Source organism: Bombus vosnesenskii, unplaced genomic scaffold, assembly GCF_011952255.1.
Source record: "Bombus vosnesenskii isolate JDL3184/JDL3185 unplaced genomic scaffold, Bvos_JDL3184-5_v1.1 scf7180000013289, whole genome shotgun sequence".
In the NCBI taxonomy this organism is placed as follows: Eukaryota; Metazoa; Arthropoda; class Insecta; order Hymenoptera; family Apidae; genus Bombus; species Bombus vosnesenskii.
In genome coordinates, this window is record NW_022882942.1 from 1,339,780 (window position 1) to 1,366,494 (window position 26,715).

A 26,715-nucleotide genomic window follows, 5' to 3' on the forward strand; every position below is an offset into this window, starting at 1 on the left:
AATACAAATTTTCTACTAACATATGCACAACTATGTAACTTATTAATTTTAATCATTAATATGTTTCGCATCTTAAAAATATATAATAATTTTATTTTATTTTTTATACATATAGCTATTATATACTACAAAATCAATTTTTAAATTTTATATTTTGATTTTATATGTGTATGCAATGCAATATATATATCAGTGACAACACAAATATTAACGGTATTTTAGAAATTTCTCTCTATTCTTATGCTTTCGCTTATAATTTATTTACAATTTTTTAGTTTTGTCGAATTAAAATTTAGTAATGTAAGGCAATATTAAAATTCAACAGGACGATCAGTGATAAATATTGGTCAATTTTAAGTTGATTTCAACACGTTTTTTCATAAAATAAAATTTAATTGAAATCTGTAGTATGATTGATTAAAACAGAAACACGACGTGATGTAAAGATCACAAAGAATTTTCCTCGATATTAAAGAAATTTCATAAGATTAACTACGAAAAAAGTGTATAATAGCCTTTATAGCAACATACAATACATTAATTTAAAAACATTACGGATAAATAGTAAAGACTACCATTCAATATAAATAGTAAAAATGAATCAGGCGAAGATTGATAAGCTAGTTTCTAGGTTAAGATACAATGTTGGATCAAAACCACGCAAATTAAAGAATATAGATGGTCCAGAAGGAAGATTGCGAAAAATTAAAAAAACATTAACTGCTGTAATTAAATATGAAAGGATTGAGTTAAATTATGCAAGGGCAGATGAGACAAGAGGTTATGTTGAACGAGTGAGTATCATGTAAACTGTTCTCGATGCGCGTTATATGTTTAATATTATATCTTTAATATTTTGTCTCGATTATAGTTAATATCAGAAGCGTTACGTCATGGTCCTCAACATATAGAAACAATGGAACTTGCAAAGTTCTGGATAATAGAAAAACAACTTATCCATAAACTTTTTAAGGTTCTTGTACCAAGATATCAAGACTATACAACTTCATTTACAAAACTTCATAATGCACCATATATATATCCAGGCTATGCATATAAAAGGGCTGTTTTGGAATTGAAAGGTGTGTTTTATAACAAATTTTATTTATTTACAAATTTAAAGAAAGTCACAGCTGAAATTAATATTAATTGTAATTATAGGGAATGTATATCCCACTATAGAACAAGTCAACCCATATCAACATAATTTACTTCACAATTTATTACTAGATGCAGCTAGAAAAGAGTACAGAATGGAAAAGTATAAAGAAATAGCTGCTAACATGAAGTTTTAGAGAGTATGTAAATGTTTTATTATTAAATGATATAAAAAATATGCAATATCAATATAAATTAGTAAATACAATTGATTTAATCTGCTGTTATTATTTTGTTGAATTTGATTATTAAATTGATTATTGTTGTTATTATCGTTCAAAAAGGTGCAATGGATAATGTTTGTGAAATTCCATAACATGTTCCTCCATAGAATGCATTTGTTTACTGAAATTAAAAAGATGCATTAGTAATTAAAGAAATTTCAAAAATTCGTTTATAAAATATTTTGAAGGATAATGTTATTAGTTTAATGTTTTCAAACAAACCTAATATGCTTTGGCATTGTGTGATATACGTCCGTGAATAATTCTTTCCAGCATGGTTTAAGTTCCTTTTCTGCTTCCGCAAAAGCAAGTAAAACAGAATTTTTTATGCGTTTCTTTAATTCCTTATCTTGTTGTTCACACCACAAACCGATCGATTCCAGATAATTATGATACCTGGTTATTGGTGTATAATGATTCCAATGCTCTATTTCATCATTTGATCGATATGCAGTACTGTCATCGGAAGTACTGTGGTGACCGATTCTGAAATATATGTCAAGAAAAAGGGGGAAACTATGTAACATAGGATGTTTTAAAAAATTAATATGTACAGAAAAAGAATAATGCTTTTGTATACCGATAAGTCATAGCTTCAATTAAAAAAGGTTTCCCTTTTTTAATGCATAATTCGTGAGCAGCTTTTGTTGCATAATACATAGCAAGAACATCATTACCATCTACACGGATTGTTGATATCCCATATGCTGGTCCTCTTGCCGCAATCCCATCACCTTTAAACTGTTCTCGAGTAGGAGTTGAGATTGCATAACCATTATTACGACTAGAAACAGATGATGTGAAACAGTTTTTTAAACATATGTTTAATGCACCTTCATGTTTTTGCATATAATGGACAGTTAACTTTACCATATAAAAATGATTGGACACTCCAAAGTTGCAGCAAAATTGAAGGCTGCATGAGCATCCCCTTCGCTAGCAGCACCTTCACCAAAGTAACAAACTACACATGCATTCTTTTTAGATAGTTTAAGTGCGTATGCTGTACCTACAGCTAGAAATGATTAGAGTGGCAGTATTAGAATAATTAGAATTATATCCTAGTAATGACTTTATATATATGTCTCATATCATGACGAGACACTTATGTTGTGAATTTTAAAGAAATTGTTGTATAGCTTGAAACAGTAAGAAACAACAATACCTTGAGGTAATTGTGTTGTTAAAGGAGATGAAATAGTAACAAAGTTCAATTTCTTTGATCCATAGTGAACAGGCATTTGCTTTCCCTTTGAAACATCTTTGTGGTTACCATAACATTGATTCATAAAGTCTATGATAGAATGTCCACGCCATAACAAGACACCTATAAAATTATTTTATAATAAATGATATGTAATTTTAATTATTAATTAAATACATCACTATTTTATTCTATACCTGCTTCTCGATATTGAGCATATATAATGTCCTCCAATGTAACAGCAGCAGCAGAACCAATTTGAGTAGCCTCTTCTCCTATATTGGTCATGTAAAATGATATACGTCCTTGTCGTTGAGATTCGTATAGGATTTTGTCCATTATATTCAGAGTAATCATTTTATCATACATTCTAATCATGGTATCCTGATCTAACTTAAATGTTAGAAGAAAAACATATCATTGAGAAAATAAAAAGAAAGAATTATTTGCATGTAACATTAATAAACATTAGTCATGCAAACCTTGAGATCCTCTGGTAATTGTACATGTTTATGTGATAAATTTAAAATTCTAAATGTTGGTAAAGGATTGTAACATTGCTTGTCAATAAACTTTAATTCATTAGTAAAAATAGTTTGTATCCCTAAAAAAGAAGGGTCTTTTGTATCAGTGACGGAACCAATTTTAGCATTAGTAGTTTTATTGGTACAGTACTGTTGTACCCATTGTACCTAAATTCATGGAACAGGAAAGATTAAACTTAATTTCACTTTTGTACTATTTCTAATGTTTTCCATACTTACCTGCTGTAATGCATTTTTAAAATATATTCGTTTCCCGTATTTGAAAAAGACCTTTTTAATCATTGCTATACGAACAATTATATTTGGCAATATTCAAGTCTTTGTCACGATGATTACTGGCAATACTGATTATCTTGTTTTCATTTTAAAATTTATGTAACAGTGTTGTGTACAAGGTACACGCGTGCGCATGAATAGCGAGGAGGGGGAAAGAGAGACACTAGTACTTCATATGCACTAATACTACTAGTATCAGTGAGGAAATTTTCTTTTGTCCCAATTATTAGGTTGTCTTTCGTTATCTGCACGTAGTTGCTGTATCTAATGTTTATGCAAACATGAAACCTAATCTGTCAAATGTTGTGGTCTTTACCTTCAGTCGCCTTCTAACTGTCGTAGAATACATTTCGTTTGCATTGAAGTCTTAAAGCGTAAAAGAAAAAGCATATCCGATTTATAACGCTGTATTGTTTTAAAAAAAGCAACAGTGATATCGCAACCGGGATTTACATCGTGTATGGGAGTGGTACTACAAGTGTTCAGACAGTTCGTAGTTGGTTTAGGAGGTTTAGAACTGGTAATTTTAATCTGGAAGATGAAAAACGCAACGGCCGCCCATCCATTACGTATACGAAGAAAGTGATATATAATACCACAAACGAGAAATAGGTTCTGATAATATGGAACTCAATAGGTTCTTGTATGTGCTAGCATGCAACCAAACAGGGTAGATTCCTAACCTTAAGCTTAAATATATAGGTTTTTGTATATGTAAATTGTAAACAAATAGGGCAGATTCCTAATTTTAAGGGTTCTTGTATATGCTAACTTATAACTTATTGTACATGCTAACGTTTTCCTCAGCACTTGGCCGCATGGTGCAGCACCTGTACTGTAAAACAATTAGAATTACGGGCTCAGTACTCTCATTTCCTCTCTGTTACGATATAACAACTCCCGATATTAAAAGCAATTACCCCTCTACTGGAGTTTCCAGACCTATGTATACGATCGTGATTTCGTTAATGCTTTCAGTTTTCAGGTATTTATCCAAATTTCCATCCAAATTTGTTTAGAAGACCGTCTTTGGAAAAGCTCTGTTCGGATATCGTAGTGAGATCACGTCGCTCGTGTGCATCGAGCCTACACAGTGTCTAATATATAAACATATATAAAAACAGAAGATGGATCTGTATGAATTAATTGGTATAGAAAGAACAGCTTCTGTTCAAGAAATTAAGAAAGCATATCGTAAGAAAGCTCTGTGTTGCCATCCTGACAAAAATCCAGATAATCCAAAAGCAGCTGAATTATTTCATGAATTATCACGAGCCTTGGAGATTCTTATTGATACATCTGCTCGGGCAGCTTATGACAAAGTTATTAATGCTAAGTATCAACAAAAATTACGTGCCAAAGAATTTGATTTAAAACGCAAAAAATTGAAAGAAGATTTGGAAGCACGGGAATTTGCTGAAAAGTCTTTGAATACAGATAATGAGAAATTACAGGCTGAGATAGAGCGATTGCGAAAAGAAGGATCAAAGCAAGTACAGGAGGAAATAGCACTTATGAATAGACACATTGAAAAACAATCAAAAGTAGTTTACAAGGAATCAGAAACTAACAGTGATTCTTATAGATTAAAAGTGAAATGGAAGTCTCATAAAGATCAGACCAACAATGACGGATATGACTATAATACGTTATATAGAATTTTCTCAAAGTATGGGAAAATAATTGCTCTTGTTATTTCTTCCACAAGAGAAGGCAGAGCATTAGTAGAGTATCAAAAAAGAAGCGATGCTGAAATGGCTCTAAACTATGAAATTGGTTTAGCTCAATATCCACTTAAACTTCAGAAGTTATGGGACAAAGAGGAAAAATCAAACATTTCTGCCACAGAAACTGCTTATAATGATGGTAATTTTACGAAGCACATGGTAGATCAAAGTATGTTTGATATTGAACAATTTGAACATTCTGTATTGAATAATTTAAAGAAAGCTGAAGAAAGAAAAAGATCTATAGGAAAACAGGACACGATGGAAAGCACTTGATTAAATATTTTTATGTTGATTATACTGTTCTTAAGTTTTTATTATGCAAATTGTTACAACTTGCACCTGAATAGCAAAATTATATTATAGACATATGGAATATGGACTGAAAGATATTGAAGCATATTGTATATATCTATATCGTTAAAATAAGTAATAAAATTTATACACAAAAGTTTTACAGATATTCTAATACATTTATGGGAAATTTATTTGTCAATTGTAACAAACAATTATTCTATTTTATAAGCATATTGGATCCGAGACTTATAGCACTTAGACTGTAACTAAATTCATTATAATTATTTAAGTGCAGATAACATCCTTTCGTTCCTTTTGCTTTTTTTGTTTTTTTACTTCTGTTTCATCGATAGGTGCTGGTTTAACAAACGGAATTTCATACTCGTATTCTGTTGGCATAAATTGTGCAAGAACCTTTGGTACTTTAACAGAAGTATCTGTTTGATGTACTTCCAAAATTGCACATATGACGCGAGTAACCGCACACATAGTTGCATTTAACATATGAACGTAATCTGTATTAGCATTCATCTTCTTGGTTTGACCATATCTAAAACACATCAATAGGATACTTCACTTACAGAAAATGCGATAATAACAATAATAATAATAAAATAAAATATGTTGTAGTATTCAACTTTATTATGTTTTGCTTATTACCTGACCAGTAAACGTCTTGCTTGATAATCTAAGCAGTTGCTACATGAGACGAGTTCGCGAAAAGCGCTTGATCCCGGAAACCATGCTTCTAAGTCTAGTTTTTTTGAAGCAGCATTATTCAATGCACCAGATACTATATTTACTATACGATAAGGGATCTCCAAAGATTTATAAAATTCTTCTGCATTTGAAATCATTTCTTCCATCATTTGCCAAGATTTATCATCATATGGTGATGTTAAACAGAATTGCTCTACCTACCATCCATGTATATCTAATATGTAAATTCATATTATGTTCCATATAATAAATGAAACTAAAGCTACAATTACTTTTTCAAATTGATGAACCCTAAAAATGCCTCTAGTATCACGTCCATGAGATCCAACTTCTTGCCTAAAACATGTAGATAGTCCTGCATACTTAATTGGTAAAATATTTTCAGGAATCCATTCGTTTCTATGAAACGCAGCTATCGGTTGCTCAGATGTAGCAATCAAATATTTTTCTTCAATTTCTTTATCGTCATTGCGTTCACTACCCTTACCAATTACCTAAACGAATAAAATTTTAATCGAGATCAAGTTGGTATTTATGTACTTGTACGTGTAATTAATTAATTTTATACCTTGTATAATTCTTCATCAAATTGAGATAATTGTGCTACTTCTTGCATAACATCCTTACGCATAAAGAATGGCGTGTAAAGTGGTTTGTAACCTTTTACATGTAATTGCCTGAGAGCTAATTGAATTAACGCATGCTGCAGAAAAACTGCTGGTCCTGTTAAAAAATAACCACGCCCCCCTGAGACATTAGTGCCACGTTCTCCATCTATACCATCTATCATGTATATTAAATCAACATGAGAATATTTCTTTTTCTGTGTACAATCTCCACAAGTTCTCTCAACCTAAAAATAAAAGCAGCAATTTTTTGTATCCATTGTTTTGTATCGACACGTAGAAGATTTCTCGCATTAAATTATATACTTTATTTTCCTCCTCGTCATTGCTAATTGGTACAGACTCATGCAATATGTTTCCTATTTCTTTGAGTGCACGGTTTCTTTCCAATTCGGTTAAGACTAAATCTTTATCATTTGTTCGAATAGCATCGTCGATGGAACCACGAACAGTTTTGATCTGTGCAACTGTTAACGATTTCAGGTTATTAGGCAATAAATTTTCCAGGTTTTCAAGAATATCCTTTGAGACAGTGTCATCGCCGCCCACTGCTTCCTTTTTTTTCATTTTCTCTCCTATCTCTTTGCTGCATACATTTTTTAATTTATTTAAGTTATCAGCTCTGTGTCGCAGCTGACGCCAAATTTTATCTTTTTCGATCACCGTGTCGACTAAATTTACATCTTTAAAACGTTTCCTTTGATTTTCTCGCACTTTATCTGGATCAAACCCTTTATCCTTTCGAAACAGCTCTAAATCCAGTACCATGATTAGTAGCGGTGAAATTATAGAACGTTTTTTGAATTTCTATTTAATTACACGTGGAATATCTATATGTCAGCAAGGAGACAAGATCCTCCAACTCACCACCGATCACTACATTTATACTATAATCGTGGCTTACAGTGCTTACTTGAGAACTGTACCGATAGATGTACTGGAACGTCTGGAAATGTTACTTGCATTCGACACTGGTTATGGACGCACGCGTATAATCACATAGAGGCATTCAAATAAATTGTAATGAGTACCAAACTTAGATATGTAAATAATCTTTCATAGTATGCCTCAAATTACATTTTATGTAAGAATTTACTGCTTAATAACTTGCCTTTCTTGCCGCCTGAATTCTAAATTTTGATAATTTTTAACTACACCAAACAACTTTATTACTTTTCAGTGAAAAGACAAAATTATCTATATATAAGTGAGTATCTATGTAAGCGTAATACAGAAGTATAGAAGTGTGAGAATAACTTTGTTGAAAAGCAATAAATAATAAACTTACATCAATGTATAACATTTACTGCTCTTTGAATATTTATCAAATTCAGCAATAAACTACAAAACAGGTATATGAGCGTTTTTTATTCTGATATAATGAATGATAGATGTAAAGGAATAAAATTGTTACTGTGTCAATCGAAAAAAAGGACAATATAGCATCAACTAATTTTGATCGATATTTTTCATAATCACAAGATGTACTTAACAGCTAATGTTTTATTAATTATCAGTTTAAAGAAAAGTAATTCATTTGCAATCACTGAGAATACAAAAGATCTAAGAATTGTGAGCCGGCACTGTGCACGACTGTAATGAAAGTTGGCGATGATAACCTAACTTTATAATATGTATTTTACTAAAGGAAGAAGAAAAAAAAGGAAACCTTTATAATGATAATAGAGAAAATAAGTATTTAGCTAGTAGCTAGCATAGATCACAATTATGTTTGTTTCAAGTTTTCTTCAGCCATTCGTTGGGAATACGTATACGTATTTTATTAATTTTGCGCATGCGCACCAACGAAATTCATAAAAAAGGTTGAAGTTAGAATACAAGACGGTATGCATTGATAATGTTCAAGTCTTTTCATCAGGAAAACATTAATTAGTAGAAAAATAAGACGTCGTAAGTTTAACGTAATGAGTGGAAAATCAGGTATAGTGTAAGCAGAAAAATTGTGGATTCAAATAGTCAGGTTGGTTGTGGCTATCGCACGAAATTTAGATCTTTAATGACATAACCTGATGCGCTTGTCAGTTGATTGGTGGATCTAAAATACGAGGTGTATCTTTTATAAAGCACAACAATAATTTATAAACAGTATCGATAAAACTATTTGAGTTTAGCATGTTTTATATCACATGACAAACACGTTTGCGTGTACAAAACATTGGTATTACTTTCTCACTTCCTCCTCTACCTCCTTCGCCTCTGTCTCCTTCTCCACTTCCTCTTCTTCCGTTCCCTCTCGCCGTTTTTTTTATCCTTTCTTTGGTGAAACTATCTACCATGAGTAGATAAGGAATTACAATCTATTATTGACTCAAGAATATAATTTGATGATTGGGTAATAAATTATATGTTTGAAATTCTTGTTTCAGATTTGATATAGTAACAAACATTCCAACGAAATATCAGGGCATAGTTAATGTTGATATATAAGGCATATTTACATACATAAATGCCCTACAACTAAAAGGCGTACAGCTCTACGCTACACCGGTGAGTTCCAACACAAAATATTGCTTGGTAGTACGGCGGACACTCAAAGCCAACTAACCATGTCTGTACAAAGTGTTGCTCTGGCATCTCTCACGGCCACCTATACCGACTCGGAGGGCGAAGACGGGGTGGAAGACGACCTTCAGGAGAATTCGAACACTCCCCAGGGGGCCGCCCCGCATAATGCCCAAGTCGGTCAGCCCCAGGCTTTCACCAGTCCCAAATCTGGCACATCAGCCTCAAATAGTCCCGTTGTTGCACCCAACGTCGGTGGCAAGTCTAGTAACGATTTGTCGAATGCACCCACCTTAGTAACAGATGTGACATCTAAGGTGCAAAGATTGGTTTCATACTTTGATGATGCAATAGTCTCCGATGACGAGGGAGTGGTACAAACACAAATCGATGGACAGCCTTTTGAAAATGGAAGGCCCTCCTCGATTATGGAATGCTCTCCCTCTTGTCAAGGAGAACAGTTAGTTTCAGATAGCGAGGTGGATCCCTATGGCGTTGTTATACCACCAGAGCCATCAGGACAGTGTCCTGTGGAACTACAGGAAAAGATAACAAAACTTTTTAGGAAAATGGAGAGCGGCGGTTTGGATATGAACAAAGTTATACAACAAAGGAAGGATTTTAGAAATCCATCCATTTACGAAAAACTTGTTCAATTTTGTAGCATCAATGAATTGGGTACTAATTATCCTCCTGATAGATTCGATCCATTTAAGTGGGGTAAAGATTCATATTACGAGGAGCTCGCTAAAGTTCAAAAGGCAAAAATGGATAAACTCGAGAAGGCTAGGAAAGAGAAAACAAAAATCGAAATTGTTTCTGGTACAGCTAAGCGACCCAATAATTCTAGTACAACGGAAGATGATGCTAAAAAGAGAAAAAGTAAATGGGATCAAGTTGCAACTGGAGCTACTGCCTCGATAAAGCCAACTGTGCTGTTATCTCAACCAACTCTTACCACTTTAACATCATCTGCAACTGGCACCAAAGCAACGGTAATATCTGCTTTTGGATCTTTACCAAAGAAAAGACTGTAACATACCCTGTAAATCACTTGTAAATATTACGTTTTTCGAAAAAGCAACAGTTCATCCTTCATTTAATGTTGTTCCATATAGAAAAGGAAATCGCAGCGGATTTCGCATAAATGTGAATATAATATAGACTCGCATAACATGCGATCATATATTCATATAGCCATACATGTTATCTATAAGATTGATTTATCAAATTTAATTGTTGGTTTTGTTGAACATACCGAATCGACCTTTCATTTTATATATAATGGGATAAACTGTTTCGAAAGTATATCCTTAGTATGACTTCTGTCAGAATGATTATCAACAAGGATGCATCAAGTCGACAGCTTTCAATCACATATACAGAAAATTATGCAAGAGAAGGAAAGAAGAAATAATATAAACTAAGAAAGAAAGATTTCTTAGAAAAAGAAGATTTTGAAATTCATGAAATGAGAAATAAGGTATTAATCGACCGTTATATTGAGTTTTTTTTGTGCTTTCTTCCTCTATGAAATACTTTTAATTTAAGATAAATTTTGATATTTTGCGAGACATTATTTTCCACGTTAATAGTGTCTTACTTAGTGGACTAAAAGGAAGATATATAGGAGATATAAAGGTAATAGGAGAAAAACAGATACAACGATAACATTTATTATGAAGGGAATTTCCTTTTCTTTTTGTGAATATATTTATAACATTTAGGTATTTTTATTTTATTAATCGACAAATACCAAAATACTGTGTAAAATATGTACATTATAACATGTGTTGCCATTATAACGAAAAATTTAGAAATCAATTGAATCTTTTTCAATTAAAATTATAGTGAAAAAATTATTATTTGTAAAAATAATTGTAACGAACAAATTCATCCAAATAATTTCAACTAGAATTAGAATTGACTTAGTTTCTTGTAAATCTAAATAAATGGTTATAATGATACTTTTATAAGAAAGATTTGTATGTTTAGTGTCCTGTGCCCGAGTAAAGTAACACAATGAAAGTTATATGCAGTCAATTTCATTTCATGGTTGTCAAGTAGATTAGATCAGATGTTAAATTATATGTATATATAATATGTGAATACGTGTATCCGTAGTGCGAACGTTTGTATGTACAAATTAACTGAGATGCGCAAAGATAATAGATAATAGATATTGGAAGATAATCAGATATAGATAAAACATAATTAAATTCCATTTTATTTCAAACTCTATTGAAACGCGTATGTACACAATATGAGTATTGGATACAAGTGTGGTAATTCGATGCTGTATTTTACGATCTATCTAGGTATATATGTTTTTCACTAATTGTCTATCCGTTCGATCATAATTGTAGTATGATTTTGGATAAAACGTCGATAAATCGTTGAAATTTCTTATTTAACACATGTCTCAATTTTAACGAATTTCAAGATCAACTTATAAATTGAAGTAAATATTTTTCAGTATCAAATGCCAGTGTTATTGTTTACAACAAATATTTGAAAAATGTAATAATGATAATAATAATAACGTAATATATTTTTTATATTTATATGTATACATATATATATTGATATGGATGTAAATTTTACACATCATGTTTTTAAATTGCATTGAAAGATATATTGCATGAAATAATGGATAATGATATTATTTGGGAAGAGTGGCATTTATGGTTTCTGTTTATAATCTTGCTGAGTTTTTAAGTTTCTATTGTAAGAACAAAAATAAAAATAAATACAAATAAATCGAACAATGTCTCTCTGTTGCACGTTGTACCTTTAAAAGAGAACGGGTTAAATTAATGGTAACATAGAGATGTTACTAGCTGTTGTACAAAAATCTCCCTTCATGACATAACCTGTTGTGTAATACAAACAAAATCTGCTAATAATACATATTATTGTATTTCAAACAATCTAACCGGTCGGAAGGAAAAACAGAGGGTGTAAAGTAAAAGACAAAGACAAAGACATAGCAAAAGTATATTTTATTGAATAGCTATTCATTTATAATCAACGTATTTTGAGACAGCCAAGGATAAGCTATAAATTGTATATGATTGAATATGCAATGATACAAGACTTACTAGATACAAATCTTACTAGAAAATTATAAAATATTGAGATCCAGTTTTAATCATTTCTACATTTTATCAAATGACTGTGGATGGTACTAACAGTAATGAGCAAGTTATTCTTGTAACGGGTGGCTATGATCATACTATCAAAATATGGCAACCTCACACAGGAGTTTGCCAACGAACTGCAGAACACACAGATTCGGTAATCTTCTGATATTTATGGAAATATCACGTGTATATTTTGTCTAAAATTTGTTTCTTCTAATACTTTGCTATTTTTAGCAAGTCAATGCTTTAGACATAACTCCAGATAAATATCTAATAGCTGCTGCCGGATATCAACATATAAGGATGTATGACTTGGTTTCGAACAATCCAAATCCAATTATTAATTATGAAGGAGTGTCAAAGAATATTACAGGTTTAGGTTTCCAGGTATTTTATCATTATATTCTGCTGGTATCAATACAAATTTGGAATTTTGTAAGATTATTCTTATAGTTATGTAATAGCATTTATTCTAAAATTGTTAATATAGTTTATTATATCTAGGAAGAGGGGAAATGGATGTATACTGGTGGTGAAGACTGTTCAGCACGGATTTGGGATCTCAGGCAAATACAAATAGGATTTAGATACCATGTTAATTGTCTGCTACAAAAAAAAAATTTGAAAATAATAAATAAGTAATAATAATGATGATAATAATAATAAAAAGAATAACAAAAATGTTACAGGTCAAGTAGCTTTCAATGCCAACGAATATTCCAAGTGTCAGCTCCTGTAAACTGTGTTTGTCTGCATCCGAATCAAGCAGAACTTATTGTTGGTGATCAAAGCGGTGTTATACATTTGTGGGATTTACGTTCGGATCATAACGAACAATTGGTACGAAAAAGTGTAGAAAATAATTTGTTTTATTAGTAATGGCGACATGCCGATTTTGGTTGACTTTAATTCCACGCTTATTTATTTAAATAATTGCTCTTTGTACGTAAAGATACCAGAAGCTGAAGCGTCTGTGCAAGACGTTGCGATTGATCAAGATGGTACATATATGGCAGCAGTGAACAACAAAGGCCACTGTTATATTTGGACACTTACCGGGGGTGTAGGCGATGAACCTACCCGTCTTAATCCTCGTCACAAACTTTCAGCACACAAACGTTACGCACTTCGATGCAAATTTAGCCCCGATTCTACGTAAGTATATTTCATTAAATACATAATATGATAATAAAATCATATAAAATTATGTACTATTTATTGTAATTCGTGGTCTCTTTTGATTAGACTTTTAGTGACTACATCTGCTGATCAGACTGCTCGAGTTTGGAAAACTACAGATTTCTCGGAAGTACAAGTACTTCAACATGAGGCAAAACGATGGGTCTGGGATGCTGCGTTTAGTGCAGATTCACAATACATATTTACTGGTAATAACATACTTTCTTTTTTATTCTGTTGTTATCACGTTTTTTTGGATTTAATTTCAACATTTGACTTGATTTAGCTTCGTCCGATGGTGTTGCAAGATTATGGAATGTATCAACAGGAGTAGTAGAACGAGAATATCAGGGTCACCAAAAAGCAGTTACTGCTCTTGCATTTCGTGATGAAGTACTTTCCGCTTCTTAAACGAACAGTACATTTGTTTAAATTTTTGAATAAAATATTGTTCTCATTTATATTTAATAATAAGGAGGAATGTCGTTTTAACTTATAATTTATATTAAACTATTTAATTTTCGTGCTTTGTTGTTTCTTTTATTTGTGCCTTTTCTTTCCGCTATTTTTCAATCATAGTTACTTCGACTTTATCACGTACGATTTTCCAATGTGTCCACTTCCATCTTTTGATCTTAAAATTTGCACATTTTCAAGCGTATACATAAATCACAACATTACTTTTAAGTAACTACGTAACATTAATTTTATCTTTAAATATAATAATAAATATGATAATGAAGATAAAATTGTAATTATAATTCAAGAAATAAAGCATAAGAGAAAATTACTTTCTCATGATTCCAATTTTGGAAAATTTTGTTTGTTTGTTTGTTTGTTTGTGTGTGTGCGCGCGCGTGTGTATGTGTGTGTACATATTATATATATAATATGTGTTAATATATATAATATATATATATTATTCTCCTTTTAGCTATTGGAACCTGCATTTTTGTGAGTTTACTCTTAGTAATTATACTTTAAGTACTTTAAATGAAAGGCAACTTTTCTACTTCACCCATTTCTGTGAAAGTTTCATTGTCCATTGTATAACTTAACATAAACTTTAATGATACCGTTTCCTACAAAACGGATTATATCAGGTTAAAAAAAGTCAGTGAATATTTCAAATACAAAAGAAATATTTTCATTGTTTTACCTTGGTAGGATTTGCAATTAGCATAATTTGAGTAATTGCTGATGGAGGCAAGAATGGATTATGACCAGGCAATCCTGTTCCAGAAGGTGGCTGTAGTCTACATTTACATTTCTAAAAAGGAAAAATATTTTCAGTTCCAAATGTTAGTAATTTAATTAATTGAATTGTAATGATTTGCTAGTTGTATGAACAATAACAATGACGAAAAGTAATTAGATGAATATTAAAAACATACTTTTGGCACCACTGCTTGAAACAAGTAATTGGTAAGTGGCTTCAAATTCTTACTCATTGTCGTAATCACTACGACAAACACATCTTGCCTTGGATTGTCCCGAGCAAAATGAAGCACAACAGATATACCATTCTTCTCTTCGATTACTGTCATAGGCGGATTAATACCTATTGAATAAACAATAATAAAACGAACAGTTTTATTTTAACCGTTACTAACGTGTCTCATTAAATATCGGGCATTGAATAAGAGGTATAACATCGTACTCTGTCTTTAGGCAAAGATATAATGTACTTTTATGATAATATCAATAGATGCAAAAGAACAGGAAACAACAATTTACCTGGTTTAATATCTTGAAGGCTAATGTTAATGTCTGTCAATGGTTTAATCTCCGGTTCGGGACTAACTGAGTTTTCCGTCGACGGTATTATTGAAGCAGCATCCCATACACTTGATCGATTGTTACATCGGTTCGTTTCTATCTTCTCATTTGCATTAGATTCGATGGTTTGAGGATTTGTATCATCGTGAGATGGAATGTTATCGCTTGACTTAAGATGAATATCAGACAGTTTGTCGTTTTTTACACTTGTAGTATCCGACAAATTAGGAAAATGTGAAGAACTGCTGCTACGAGGGAAGGTCGTTGAAACGTTTGGAAGGTTTGATATTTGGTGGACGATTTATACTTTGTTTACTATTTTTTGTAGTTTGTTTACTACTACTACTAAACGCCGTAATTGTATATAATGGAACTAATTAAAGAGTATAAGTACGTTTTACCAACCTTCCTAACTTTACACGTGAATTCGATACTATGCCTGATAAGCTTTGTTTAAGCAAAGACTCTCCCAATTCGTTCAATTCCTCCAGTGCTTTTGCTTTACTGTCAATTTTCTTTTCAGATGTGTTGATTAATTCATCTGAAAATGGAATGTTACTCACCATTTGTTCGTTTATTTAATCGATCAAATTCATTATTAAAAACGCTCGATTTTTTCAATATATCAGCGTTATTCAATCGATAGAGCATATGTGTCAGATATTTTACATTCACGGACCTTTTTTATTTTTAGGTAAAACATTAATTGGCTGCATGACTGATTCGATCATTAAGAGATTTGCGTCAGAAACCGAAGAGATTTCTGAATCTTCAGACTTCCCTAGTGAACTGAAGATATCTCCTAAAACTTCCATATCTGACTGATGATTTGTGGTCATTGCGTTTACACCATCACTTTCAAGAGGAACATTCTCCATTGGAGAAGATAAATCTAATAAATACGGACTGATATCGGAGTCTATTTTAGGCTTCACACATTTACCATGAACTATAATAGCAGTGTACTTCTCAAATACTTGTTCCAATTCATCACTTGCAGCAAGTACATCACCTATTAGATTATTTAAACATGATACGGCTTTAAAATTCCGACTAATAATTATAACGTAAGTTTTTACATTTTATGCTCAAGTTATTAACTTGATATTAGTAAAAGTTGAATGAAGAAATGATTTTTTAATAGACAAAGAAAGTAATTCTCATATTCGTTAAATTTCTTTAAACGAATTTTGATAAGATACTTACTAAGCATTCCTTCGTTATCTTGGGTTTCATTTGCTAATCTGAGCACAATTGGTTTTAATCGTTCGCAAGCCTGATATAATTCTTTCATTAATTCAAGATCTTCCGTACTAGTTTCATTACAGTTATACGAATCTAACATTTCTGATAATAATTTTGCATTGTTATGAACAGATTCTAGCTCCATTATCCTACGTGAATTTAATTGTACTCTTCTTTCATCCTATAAAATAGTAGTTGATATATTTTGCAAAACTACTATTTTACAATTTTTCAAATACATATTACACTTACCTCTCTCACCATAGTTTTAATTAATCTATTTGCAGCTTGTAAATCATCAGGATTTTTACTTTGCAACAATTTCTGCAGCAATTTAGATTTCTCTTCATCATCAAATATCGTGCTCTTAGTTTTTAATGCTTTCAATCCTTCCTCTTGAGCATTATTTAAAGACACGGAATCATCCTGAATACATGTACAATTTTCACATCTTAAGAAAAGATTGAAAAAAAGGAGACTAAACTCTCTGTCAAAAATAATATATGGAACTCACTTCTATAACACCCTGTTTTTTTAACATTTCATAGGCTTCTTTAATTTTTAATTCTTTTGGATACTCCCTTGTCCATGTATGTAACAACTGTAATACTTTTTGGCGCACCATGGCTGGCGTTTTACCACCTAGATACTTTGGTGAAACTAAACGAATCATTTCATTTAAAAAACGAAATTTACCAACCTCTGCGTGAAAAGACGGCCCGCATCTATTCATACATGTATCTAGTAACTGTAAAAGTAATTAAAAACCAAAAACAACGTATAAGAATGATAAAACTTATACTTGTGCAATATGTATGTTGGTTTACTACCAGAGATTATCTTTTAATTTAAATTTATATTCAAAAAGTATCAAATACTAAACAATAAGCAATAAATCAAATAAAACAATCAAAATAAAATGACTTCTACTTCCTATATGTATACATATATGCATACATATATACAGGTTTTCTTTAGAATAACTTTAAATAAATAAAATAATATGAAATGAAATAATTTTACATCTGAATTTGTTATGCAACAGAAATTTGACAAAGAAACTTACAGCAAGAGCTTGAAGTGCTTCAGTCTCGTTAGATGATTGAATACGCAGTGCTAATAATTTAGTGCCAATTTGAATACCTTCTGCTTCTTTGGTGAGCATCACACAGAATGCTTCGGTTGCAGCTATATCAGGTTTTTGATTTTGGGGATTTGTTACCCTTTCTACAAAAAAGATAAGAAAGAAGGAAAAAATAAAAGAAGAAAAAAAGATATATTTAATAAATTAACCACAACTGAATATCTATAAAATGGACAGTCTTTGTTACTATAGACATTTCTAGACAATAAATAAATATATGGTATCTTAACTTACGTATCAGGGCTTCTAAACTTGTTGTAACAACAACATCCATTTCTATAATTTCCTTTAAATTTCTTTAAATTCACGCGTTTTAGGTTACATGTGTTTATTTGATAGATAATACGAACAAAGATTTGACAGATACCATTTTGAGCTTTTCCTCGCAAACAGCAATACTCTTAAAATTAAATATAATATTTCTTGATAAGAGAGATTCCACATTTACAATTGTTATCTTATTATATTTTGGTTTTTCTGCTATAGTTACGTGAAAATATTAAAAAAAAAAAATAGTATTTCATTAAGTCTAGAGAAGTCTTAGAGACAAACAGCTGTTCGCAGTGTAAAGTATAATTCACTGTGGAATTCTATTCGTAGTTCTTGTAAAACTGACATGAGAGGCGCTTTAATAAATGTTGCTTCGTTGCACGCAATATCGAAAACGAAAAGACATTTCAATCGAGAATTCTCGAATCTTGTTATCCAGTATGTACGTACGTACTTGCACGATAGAAAAAATAGGAAAGACCTATAATAATTAAAATAAAATATAACATTACGAATTCTTCATAAATGTTCATTACAGTTTCATCATACATAGAGTTTCATCGTGTTCGTGAGTAATGAAATGGTTGATTGGCCCTCGATTAATATGCATGTACAGGGTGGTCCAGGTAAATGAGATTACTTAAATATTTACCTTATTTGTTATATCGTTGTATGGAAAAATTTGTCAGGAAAAAGTTACATTATTTCAGGAACCACATATAACGTTGGAAATAGTTTTCTCTCATGATCATTTCTTTTTTACAGGATTTTAAGGTCATCAATATTCTTTTAAGTAGAACCTTATATTTATTTTCCGATATTTTTGTAAAGCATGAAAAAACAAATACAGTTATCTTAATAATTATATCGTTATCATCACTTAATCTTGAAATATTTGCGTCTGAAATAAACATAATATAATACATATTTTATTATGTCCAATCAACAGGTGGTAAAATTAAAAAATCCAAATTTTTCGGCTCCTAGGAAGAATTTTTTAATTTTGGGGAGAGCTCAAATGAAAGTTTAGAACGTAAGGAATTAATCGAGATAAGTTCTATTTAAATATTCTCCCTGGTTTCTTAGTCATAAGGTACGATCGTGGGTTAGTATTGACTTTAATCAAATTTATTAATATGTGGTTTTTTCTTCTTAATTAATAATAGTCGTGTTAGATAATAAGACAAACATGAGAAAACCATTGAGAAACTCACAAGATTATATCTAGAATTTATTTAAATTCTGATTCTCTTCTTACATAACCTATCATGTTTAATCTAATATTTGTGGTTTCAAGAAATTATTAAATATTCTTGTTCGTGTTAATTTTGTAAAGATATTTTTTACTTTACTTGATATGTATATTTCATAAATATTATTGCAATGAAATTAAAAGAACGTTGTAATGATAATAAAAACAGTAGTGATGATCATTCCCTCAGAATCTGAAGCAGAGGAATTAGGAAGGCCAAGCAGATCTATAAAAATGAAACATATAAAAATGCATATAGAAGAAGAAGAATTTGAAGATGATGAGCTTGCTGATGCAAAAAGTGAAGCTGGTGGAAATGCCGGATGGGCAGATGCTATGCAAAAAATTCTACGGACAAAAAAGCCAAAACGTAGGAAAACAATAGTTTTATCAAAAGCAAAAAGGTTATACGATGTGAAAGATGAAAAAGATAAAGAAAAGTTGTCATTTGAAATTGAGAAAGAGAAAAGGGAAATAAAAACAGAGGAATTAGAAGGAGCAGATGCTAATGTTAAAAAACCACGAATAAAAGAAAGGAGGAAAGAAAAAAGTTTAGGTATTAGAGTAAAACCAAGCATCACGGACAGAGAGCGTGAAAGGACATTACAAAAGATTGCTACAAAGTAATTTAATTACTCTAAGGATAGAGGATGTAATTTTTTTGTTTCTTTTAAATAAATAATCATTTTTTATCGTAGAGGTGTAGTACAACTATTCAATGCAGTTAAACAACAACAAGGTGAGATTAACAAAAAATTATCAGAAGCTGGACCATTAGAAAGAAAACGCGATGAAGTATTGAGAAATATCGATAAGACTGTATTCTTGGATGTTCTTATGGGAGGAAGTAAAAGTATACCAGTAGATAATGATGTAAAAAATGAAACGCAAGAAAATGGAAAGCATAAAAAGAAGGTAAAGGTATTTCTTAGACAAGTGTTATTATTATTAGCAAATATTTAATGCTGAAAAAACGATAATATATATATATCTCATATAGAAGGAGAAGGAAATTTGGAATGTGCTGAGAGATGATTTTGTAATGGGAACGAAATTGAAGGATTGGGATCGGGAAGACATGGATGAAGATTCTTCGGCCCCTGAAGACATAGATAGTGACAATTAAATTGTAAAAAAATATAAAATACCGATACATATGTGGGAAATGATTCGTGCAAAATTAATTTAAAGGTATGCTACTATCACTCGTCGATTCATGATGACGATTAAAGAGTATCCTTTAATTAAATTATTACGAGTAAAATTTTACCTCTATTTTAACATTTTTGGTTTCCTATTCTTTTTTTATTACCTATATATTTAGGAAAAAATGTAGATTAAAAACAAAGTTTCAATTTTTTATTAAATACTTTATTTCATTAGTAGCTTTACTTTGATATCTTCTTTATCTATGCAACAACGGTAATAATGTGTTCAGTGTATAATTTTCACGTAACTTAGTGTATATTTATAACGCATATATGACTCTATGTAAAATCATTTTCATTGTATCTTGTTTATGTCATATAAATACGACATGTGTGTGAGTATGTGTGCGTGGACAATAGTGCCACGTAGTATATTTTTGTAAAATAACAGTGTACATCTTATGCATTTATGCCACAGTTCTTTCAGAGTAGTAAGTTCAAACTCAATTCGGGAGATACATTTACATATACATAATCTGTACATAGGACCTGTACATAGGACATGTGTCCAACAGTTATTCTATACACGTCTTACTTTTATGTATTCTATATTCATTGTTTTCTCGTGACACGTAAAAATATAAATTATGAGCTTGTTGCATCTAAGTTTGAATTTCAGAAATCGTTAACTGTATTGCGTTTTATACTAAAATAATATAAAAAGCAAATATATAACAAGTAGTCTGTAGAATAGATTACTAATAATGCATAAAAAATATTTGAATTCATTTACGACGGTCATTTACTTAACAATTACTGAACCTAGTGTGTAGATTAACCCTTGGACGGACTGAACCAACTTTTCCTCGTCTTTCTCCTCTCATTATTATGCCATAATTAAATTGATTGTACCTTTTTGTATATAAAATTATTTTCAGGACTTAAACAATTTGGTGATCCTCTTAGGTCAGTTGAATTATCTGTCCGCATTTTTCCATGCTTTTTTAAATGTTATAATTATCTTTTTGTGTACAAATAGACTTAAAACCCATCATAGTACATTTAGATTAAAAACTAACAAAAAAATATTTGATTCTGATAAATTAAATAATATTAACTTCAATTGTATAATAGATTTCTCTACTAAATTTCGAGCGCTCTTAGTACTGCGAACTTTATTATTTAAGATACGTTTTAAAGTAATTAATTTCCATAAAAATAAACTGTTACATTAATAGAATATGTTTTCACTTTTATTATAAGCTTTTTACAGAATGTAATTATCGACATATGCACCTTTGGTCAGAGAGTTTTCTACCTCCTATCGATTGTTATCGTATATTTTCAGTGTTATATCTCACGTTATACCCGACTTTCGCGAATGTCTGCCAGTGCTCCAAAATTTCTAGTCTCTTCATCAGAATAAACAGCCTCGCTTTCTAGCCTGTGCGACCTGCCGACAGCCTCGTCAGTGCTTTGATTTCTTATATAATATCCTATCGGATTAGATTCCATATTGTGATTGGTTTCATCCGTCTGGCCATTTTCGGGATGTATATTTCTTAGACTAGATTGATCTTCCTCATTCGCTTGTGCTCTCGACCTATCGTTTTCAGTTGCGTCGTTATACCAGTTTTGCGAAGTGTGGCTATTGTTGGAATCGTCGGAACGTGATATCCGAACGAAAACTACTCCAGTCTCTTGGTTATCTCTCTGTGAATTTTCTATGTTATTTCTACTTTCTTCGCTAGTTCTCGACATGCTTCGAACAAGATTTCTTGTATTCATTAACTCATTTGCCGACGTTACATTCCTCGATACTTGATCGGTATTATTTGGGATCACTCTTTCGTTGTTTCGAATGTTATTATCGGACAAGCAATAATTTCCATTATTCGACAACGTGTCGCTTTGTCGTTCGCTTACGTTTCCGTTCACGTTATAAAACGAGGTTTCGTCTTGATAAGTTCTAAGAGTCTCAAAGTTCGCATTACTAAATACTCGTGGTACCATCTCCTGACTCAACCGGTATAATTCTAATTCGTTATCGACGTAATAGCTATCAAGTGGATTGCTAATGATGGATGGATTTCTCGAGACGGTCCTTCGTGGGAAGCTTTGACTCGAGAAATTCGTTACGGTCGCATAAGGGTATGCTATTGTATTCATCGGATTGCTTAGTATATGCGGACAACCATCTAAACTTTGCATTTCAATTTCTTCTTTGCCATCGTGACAATAACCGTGCATATCTATCTCGTGAGGAAGATTGGCAAACCTAACGATAGAATTATCAAATCTATTAAAGAGAAATTATCGCAAATATCATTAGAATCAAAACTGACCTGTGTAGTAAGATATCGGAATACGATGGCGGCATATCCGACTCTTCTTTACCATAGATACTCTCGTAAGTTGGTGGTGGAAAACACCCAACGGATCCTAAGCTATCTTTGCTTGACGTTTCTGCATCCATCTCGAGTATACTACCTTGGCTGTTTTGTAGCTGATGTCGAATTATGCCTCGTGGATTTCTTTGAGCACGTAGTACGCTATCACCTAGTTCCACCAAATCTAAACCTGTTCCGACAAATAACATAGAGTAACTAACATTTTCGTCTTCGATTCGTTGATATTCTACAACTTGAAAGAAAAGGAGAAGAAGAAGAAAGGAGCACCGAAGTTTAGTACATGTTAGCAATCTCACCAGTTGGATCGGTTTGAAACTGCGTGAAGATCGTACCATCCACAACGAGCATCCTACCGTGTGGCAAGAGAATAATCGTTGGTGTTGCTACCATAGTTTGATCGTTATTGCTAAATCGTGAATCCGGCTCTGGATCTTCGAGTTGGCAGCAACAATGTCGTCTGCATAATGATCTGCAGAACGGTGCGCCCCAACAGCAATAAGCGAATATAAAGCAGAGCACAGCTAGCATCACCAAAAACGTGACTACCCCTTGGCGTTGTTGAGCGGCTGTGAGGACTGGACCTTCGCCGCCGCCGCCGAGACCGATGCCGAATCCTAACCCAGCGCTGTTGCTCATCTCCCCTGTAATCGTCATTTCTTTCCTAAATATCATAGATTAGTTAGTATCATTGGCTCATACATAAATGAACCACAATAGTTTGAATCAACTTCTTTACTTCCTTATTTTATCCTATATTTAGATACTTTACCCTGTTGTATTCTCTGTATTTAGTTATTTTATGCGCTAACATGTTATATAAAAGAAATCCAAGTTCAGGTATTATTCTCTCGCGGCGAGCTCCGCTTCAGCCTATTGGACACGTTTCGCAGGAACAATCGGACATTAATCGCAAACATTTTCCCTTTCGCGCGATAAATGTATTTCAATCCGCAATGCGGAGTAAATAGCGATACTAACGCATCTGTTCTTGGCAATAATCCAATTTTGTGCGATGAATTTTAATGCAAGGAAAATTTGATCGCCGTTTACCGAACATTTTATTACATTATTTGAAAAATTAATTGTACGTTTTCCATCGCTGCTGCAATGTTTTTAACATACCCACATTGACCCACGTTGATTCCATCAAAATTGATCTTTTCCTTTCGTTTGCCTTCTCTTATTCTATCAATTAACGGTATAAATTATTTTTACGTGGATACATTTTACATATTAACTGTTATACATCGTTGTCACGGAGTTCGATGAACAGAGAAATGATCATACTGTACGGTAATGGTAATGGTAATGAAGCTACCTGAAGCGCATCGATTATAACACGCGCGAGAAACAACTTGGAACGTTGGAACGCTCTCTCTTACGCTTTACGCTAACGGAATATGTTTCGTTATCTGTCGGGAAGTAAAGTAAGGTGAAAGTGAGAAGAGTGCGGTAATCTTGACATATTACAGGCGACGATAGTGGGTCAGTAATTCCAATCGTACCTAGGTTCATAGATTACTTGGAAAGTGTCGGAATATTACGTACGTTTTCTGATACAGAGAAAGTGGTAATCTGGTAATTGTCGTAGCTAAACTTCGGAACTGCGGTTTCTTCATTAGCAAAATGCAAATATATTTCATGATGTTTTCGTTCAATTATTCAACTCGAAACGCATCGTTTCGATTTGCGATATGTTATATTTAATAAATTGATTTTCTTGCATAACAGATACATGTATCATAAATATATGTACGTAGTAGTATCCTTTGAAACAATCTTCGTTTCTTTCTCTTACCACAAGTTTCAAGTCCCCTTTATTCGAAATCAATTGTATGTAACATCGATTAGGTAAAGGTGTAATTAAATATAACAAAAATTCATTTACCTTGGGTAGTAATGTTGTACAGCCAAGTCGCCTCCGTGGTGGACACAGACTCCGTAATTTTGCGCGATTCGTACACCACGAAAATAATCTTCTTAAATTTCGCAGAAAAATATTCCTTTCTCCCCTTCAACGATTTTTAAACACAAAATGATTATGTCGACAGCCGTTGCCAGTAACGTATCGCATTGCGCGATTTAAAGTTTCTACATAAACTAACAACAATCCAAGTAACGTACACACAACTTAAGTGATACGTTAGTTACTTATCGTTGACACGACAAGATAATAATTCCATTAACAATCTCATTTCTCTTTTCTATCTCTTAATAAATTATTATATTTCCGCGGCAAATTTGCTCGTTTTGAAATTTATCGCGAAATATTACGCGGTCAGGATTATTAATTTACATTGGAACCAGTTTGAAGCTCGTTGTCAATGACATTGGAGGAAACGATGAAGGTGTTATATTATATCGCGGACTCGATGATCCTCGCGACGAGTTCGCAGGAGAATCTCTTCACGAAGGCATCGAGCGTGAAGTCGAACAACGTAAGTACACTGTCATCATGGAGATACTCTTGACCCATTTTAATATCTCCCCACTTAACATCAACCTGCTGCTTTTCGCCTTCGATGCCTCTATTTTTCAATTAGGAACGTCCGCTGGCCGATACATTTCGTTTCTTATTTCTTAGCCGTGTTCCCCTCCTCACGACCTAAGTTCCGACGCTTAGGTCCTATCGTCGTATCTCATCGCGACATTTCCTCGTCACGTACTTTCGTTAGCGCCGTTTCTTTTCGTTCCTCTTTGTTCTCCTCTGTTATCTTTGTTTTGTTTTAGACAGCTGTATACTGTAACAAGATTGAATTTCATCGATTGAAAATTCAAGTTTCCTGAAACGTCTGCCGATCGATTTCATCAGACGCAGTACGGTTTTTATATAGTACAGCGACGAATTCGAGAATTCTTTTGGCTATATCGTGTTCGAGTCAAACGATATTTACTTGTGCGACAAATTTTGCATAACACTCGATGACATATGATATACGTTTCAATTTAATTAACGCTCTTATCGGCGAACGATATTCATTTCATTCATTTCACGTTTGACATATTTTCATCTGAAACCTTTGCAAGGATGCAGGCATTCCATTTAATTGTTAAATCGAATCGTTGACATCCCTTTCCGTTGACTTTGACGTCATCGATTGCAGATGAAGGCGCGCCATATTATTTACAATTTACCGAATGTCCAGCTGAACAAATTGTAAAGTACAAATTATATGATACAAAAAGAAAAAAAATATTATTTACTGTCGATTCATTGTGCATTCACGCAATAACTTTTCAAAATATTTCTTTTCTCTACACCGTATAATTTTGATGTAATATCTAGAAACGTCACTAATATACGTATATTTCTAAATCGAATTCGTTTAATTGTTTGTAAAATCAGATCGAACTAATTAGCAATTCTTCGAGATTGAGATTATTCGATTACAAGTTAAATGCAAGTATAATACTTGTTTGTAATAATATATTTGAACAATGTCGTAGCCATGATTCACGCACATCATTATCGCACATTATTGTCACACTGAAAGATAAAACTGTGTACATGTGATAATACGTAGTAAATTCGAGGGGTAAGTTTCACGCTACATAATCACTTTTAGTCTCAACAATATTTGCATAATACTTGCATCACGATTTATAACTATTGATCTATACAAAGTAACACAGTAACATTTGAACTTTTGACTTCTTTTAGATCTTCGTTTCGTCGAAAGGATAACGATTACAAAAACGGTAGTATTTATTCGTTGTATGTACCTTAATATGTGGGTTATATCCGGTATATGAGGCCAGTGTGTCGAATACGTTACTACTTTACTACCCTCGAACTTCTCCGTTGCTTGTGGGGCGCAGCACCTTCTCACGACCCCTTGAGACC

General features: G+C 32.3%; 9 protein-coding genes across 20 annotated transcripts; 5 read left to right on the forward strand and 4 right to left on the reverse strand.

Moving 5' to 3' along the window:
- The first annotated feature begins 316 nt into the window (after positions 1-316).
- Positions 317-1,386, forward strand: LOC117232630 (39S ribosomal protein L17, mitochondrial). The gene is made up of 3 exons (XM_033492134.1): positions 317-794; positions 872-1,082; positions 1,162-1,386. The coding sequence occupies exons 1-3, from the start codon at positions 597-599 to the stop codon at positions 1,293-1,295; spliced, it is 543 nt and encodes a 180-aa protein (XP_033348025.1). The 5' UTR covers positions 317-596; the 3' UTR covers positions 1,296-1,386.
- On the reverse strand, positions 1,372-3,537 carry LOC117232619 (2-oxoisovalerate dehydrogenase subunit alpha, mitochondrial). Its single transcript, XM_033492111.1, has 8 exons — positions 3,351-3,537; positions 3,069-3,278; positions 2,784-2,979; positions 2,548-2,709; positions 2,253-2,397; positions 1,963-2,166; positions 1,605-1,868; positions 1,372-1,503 (listed from the first exon to the last, which is right to left on the reverse strand). Exons 1-8 carry the CDS (start codon positions 3,411-3,413, stop codon positions 1,428-1,430), a joined length of 1,320 nt encoding a protein of 439 aa, XP_033348002.1. The 5' UTR covers positions 3,414-3,537; the 3' UTR covers positions 1,372-1,427.
- Positions 3,538-3,636: 99 nt separating this feature from the next.
- Positions 3,637-5,603, forward strand: LOC117232626 (dnaJ homolog subfamily C member 17). The gene is made up of 2 exons (XM_033492128.1): positions 3,637-4,109; positions 4,162-5,603. Exon 2 carries the CDS (start codon positions 4,535-4,537, stop codon positions 5,408-5,410), a length of 876 nt encoding a protein of 291 aa, XP_033348019.1. The 5' UTR covers positions 3,637-4,109; positions 4,162-4,534; the 3' UTR covers positions 5,411-5,603.
- A 69-nt stretch (positions 5,604-5,672) lies between these two features.
- Positions 5,673-7,872, reverse strand: LOC117232616 (serine--tRNA ligase, cytoplasmic). Of its 3 annotated transcripts, none has more exons than XM_033492101.1 (6): positions 7,691-7,872; positions 7,084-7,529; positions 6,720-7,004; positions 6,424-6,645; positions 6,092-6,348; positions 5,673-5,981 (listed from the first exon to the last, which is right to left on the reverse strand). In XM_033492101.1, the coding sequence occupies exons 1-6, from the start codon at positions 7,740-7,742 to the stop codon at positions 5,717-5,719; spliced, it is 1,527 nt and encodes a 508-aa protein (XP_033347992.1). In that variant the 5' UTR covers positions 7,743-7,872; the 3' UTR covers positions 5,673-5,716. The 3 variants fall into 3 exon arrangements, with proteins under 3 accessions (XP_033347992.1, XP_033347994.1, XP_033347993.1); XM_033492103.1 differs by having other exon boundaries at positions 7,645-7,746; XM_033492102.1 differs by having other exon boundaries at positions 7,084-7,749.
- A 101-nt stretch (positions 7,873-7,973) lies between these two features.
- Positions 7,974-11,280, forward strand: LOC117232621 (SAP30-binding protein). 4 transcript variants are annotated; one of them, XM_033492117.1, is made up of 2 exons: positions 7,974-8,129; positions 9,165-11,280. In XM_033492117.1, exon 2 carries the CDS (start codon positions 9,345-9,347, stop codon positions 10,335-10,337), a length of 993 nt encoding a protein of 330 aa, XP_033348008.1. In that variant the 5' UTR covers positions 7,974-8,129; positions 9,165-9,344; the 3' UTR covers positions 10,338-11,280. The 4 variants fall into 4 exon arrangements, with proteins under 4 accessions (XP_033348008.1, XP_033348010.1, XP_033348006.1 ...); XM_033492119.1 differs by lacking the exon at positions 7,974-8,129 and adding an exon at positions 8,484-8,622; XM_033492115.1 differs by lacking the exon at positions 7,974-8,129 and adding an exon at positions 8,620-8,758.
- An 863-nt stretch (positions 11,281-12,143) lies between these two features.
- LOC117232622 (target of rapamycin complex subunit lst8) lies at positions 12,144-14,404 on the forward strand. The gene is made up of 8 exons (XM_033492120.1): positions 12,144-12,597; positions 12,678-12,830; positions 12,948-13,009; positions 13,133-13,283; positions 13,396-13,598; positions 13,689-13,831; positions 13,909-14,064; positions 14,096-14,404. The coding sequence occupies exons 1-7, from the start codon at positions 12,472-12,474 to the stop codon at positions 14,031-14,033; spliced, it is 963 nt and encodes a 320-aa protein (XP_033348011.1). The 5' UTR covers positions 12,144-12,471; the 3' UTR covers positions 14,034-14,064; positions 14,096-14,404.
- Positions 14,405-14,559: 155 nt separating this feature from the next.
- Positions 14,560-18,501, reverse strand: LOC117232615 (ADP-ribosylation factor-binding protein GGA3). 2 transcript variants are annotated; one of them, XM_033492100.1, is made up of 11 exons: positions 18,372-18,501; positions 17,713-17,873; positions 17,161-17,394; positions 16,899-17,072; positions 16,608-16,827; positions 16,081-16,413; positions 15,807-15,942; positions 15,360-15,649; positions 15,017-15,183; positions 14,782-14,892; positions 14,560-14,704 (listed from the first exon to the last, which is right to left on the reverse strand). In XM_033492100.1, exons 1-11 carry the CDS (start codon positions 18,406-18,408, stop codon positions 14,612-14,614), a joined length of 1,956 nt encoding a protein of 651 aa, XP_033347991.1. In that variant the 5' UTR covers positions 18,409-18,501; the 3' UTR covers positions 14,560-14,611. The 2 variants fall into 2 exon arrangements, with proteins under 2 accessions (XP_033347991.1, XP_033347990.1); XM_033492099.1 differs by lacking the exon at positions 18,372-18,501 and adding an exon at positions 18,025-18,166.
- On the forward strand, positions 18,377-20,593 carry LOC117232628 (RRP15-like protein). Of its 2 annotated transcripts, XM_033492131.1 has the most exons (6): positions 18,377-18,502; positions 18,599-18,686; positions 19,010-19,153; positions 19,503-19,935; positions 20,011-20,227; positions 20,313-20,593. In XM_033492131.1, the coding sequence occupies exons 4-6, from the start codon at positions 19,547-19,549 to the stop codon at positions 20,436-20,438; spliced, it is 732 nt and encodes a 243-aa protein (XP_033348022.1). In that variant the 5' UTR covers positions 18,377-18,502; positions 18,599-18,686; positions 19,010-19,153; positions 19,503-19,546; the 3' UTR covers positions 20,439-20,593. The 2 variants fall into 2 exon arrangements, with proteins under 2 accessions (XP_033348022.1, XP_033348021.1); XM_033492130.1 differs by having other exon boundaries at positions 18,496-18,686; positions 19,010-19,165.
- Positions 20,594-21,083: 490 nt separating this feature from the next.
- Positions 21,084-26,713, reverse strand: LOC117232618 (putative uncharacterized protein DDB_G0289263). 5 transcript variants are annotated; one of them, XM_033492106.1, is made up of 6 exons: positions 26,595-26,713; positions 24,760-25,612; positions 24,670-24,685; positions 23,168-23,512; positions 22,806-23,040; positions 21,084-22,738 (listed from the first exon to the last, which is right to left on the reverse strand). In XM_033492106.1, the coding sequence occupies exons 4-6, from the start codon at positions 23,505-23,507 to the stop codon at positions 21,823-21,825; spliced, it is 1,491 nt and encodes a 496-aa protein (XP_033347997.1). In that variant the 5' UTR covers positions 23,508-23,512; positions 24,670-24,685; positions 24,760-25,612; positions 26,595-26,713; the 3' UTR covers positions 21,084-21,822. The 5 variants fall into 5 exon arrangements, with proteins under 5 accessions (XP_033347997.1, XP_033347996.1, XP_033348000.1 ...); XM_033492105.1 differs by lacking the exon at positions 24,670-24,685; XM_033492109.1 differs by lacking the exons at positions 24,670-24,685; positions 24,760-25,612 and having other exon boundaries at positions 26,595-26,705.
- Between the last annotated feature and the right edge of the window lie 2 nt (positions 26,714-26,715).

Bases quoted from the DNA above. Each gene is read 5' to 3' on its own strand.
- LOC117232630 (XM_033492134.1), top strand. From the start codon at position 597: ATGAATCAGGCGAAGATTGATAAGCTAGTTTCTAGGTTAAGATACAAT. The intron at 795-871 runs GTGAGTATCATG...TCTCGATTATAG, and splicing joins CAAGAGGTTATGTTGAACGA to TTAATATCAGAAGCGTTACG. The intron at 1,083-1,161 runs GTGTGTTTTATA...TTGTAATTATAG, and splicing joins GGCTGTTTTGGAATTGAAAG to GGAATGTATATCCCACTATA.
- LOC117232619 (XM_033492111.1), bottom strand. From the start codon at position 3,413: ATGATTAAAAAGGTCTTTTTCAAATACGGGAAACGAATATATTTTAAA. The intron at 2,980-3,068 runs GTTTGCATGACT...CTAACATTTAAG, and splicing joins AATTACCAGAGGATCTCAAG to TTAGATCAGGATACCATGAT. The intron at 1,504-1,604 runs GTTTGTTTGAAA...TTTTAATTTCAG, and splicing joins ACAATGCCAAAGCATATTAG to TAAACAAATGCATTCTATGG.
- LOC117232626 (XM_033492128.1), top strand. From the start codon at position 4,535: ATGGATCTGTATGAATTAATTGGTATAGAAAGAACAGCTTCTGTTCAA.
- LOC117232616 (XM_033492101.1), bottom strand. From the start codon at position 7,742: ATGCAAGTAACATTTCCAGACGTTCCAGTACATCTATCGGTACAGTTC. The intron at 7,530-7,690 runs GTAAGCACTGTA...TACTGGATTTAG, and splicing joins TCTATCGGTACAGTTCTCAA to AGCTGTTTCGAAAGGATAAA. The intron at 6,646-6,719 runs GTATAAAATTAA...TTATTCGTTTAG, and splicing joins TTGATGAAGAATTATACAAG to GTAATTGGTAAGGGTAGTGA.
- LOC117232621 (XM_033492117.1), top strand. From the start codon at position 9,345: ATGTCTGTACAAAGTGTTGCTCTGGCATCTCTCACGGCCACCTATACC.
- LOC117232622 (XM_033492120.1), top strand. From the start codon at position 12,472: ATGACTGTGGATGGTACTAACAGTAATGAGCAAGTTATTCTTGTAACG. The intron at 13,599-13,688 runs GTAAGTATATTT...TCTTTTGATTAG, and splicing joins AAATTTAGCCCCGATTCTAC to ACTTTTAGTGACTACATCTG. The intron at 13,832-13,908 runs GTAATAACATAC...GACTTGATTTAG, and splicing joins TTCACAATACATATTTACTG to CTTCGTCCGATGGTGTTGCA.
- LOC117232615 (XM_033492099.1), bottom strand. From the start codon at position 18,064: ATGGATGTTGTTGTTACAACAAGTTTAGAAGCCCTGATAC. The intron at 16,414-16,607 runs GTAAGTATCTTA...ATAATCTAATAG, and splicing joins AGATAACGAAGGAATGCTTA to GTGATGTACTTGCTGCAAGT. The intron at 15,943-16,080 runs GTCCGTGAATGT...TTCCATTTTCAG, and splicing joins TTTACCTAAAAATAAAAAAG to ATGAATTAATCAACACATCT.
- LOC117232628 (XM_033492131.1), top strand. From the start codon at position 19,547: ATGAAACATATAAAAATGCATATAGAAGAAGAAGAATTTGAAGATGAT. The intron at 19,936-20,010 runs GTAATTTAATTA...TTTTTATCGTAG, and splicing joins TTACAAAAGATTGCTACAAA to AGGTGTAGTACAACTATTCA. The intron at 20,228-20,312 runs GTAAAGGTATTT...TATCTCATATAG, and splicing joins ATGGAAAGCATAAAAAGAAG to AAGGAGAAGGAAATTTGGAA.
- LOC117232618 (XM_033492105.1), bottom strand. From the start codon at position 23,507: ATGAGCAACAGCGCTGGGTTAGGATTCGGCATCGGTCTCGGCGGCGGC. The intron at 23,041-23,167 runs GTGAGATTGCTA...TTGTCGGAACAG, and splicing joins GTTTCAAACCGATCCAACTG to GTTTAGATTTGGTGGAACTA. The intron at 22,739-22,805 runs GTCAGTTTTGAT...TTCTATCGTTAG, and splicing joins TCCGATATCTTACTACACAG to GTTTGCCAATCTTCCTCACG.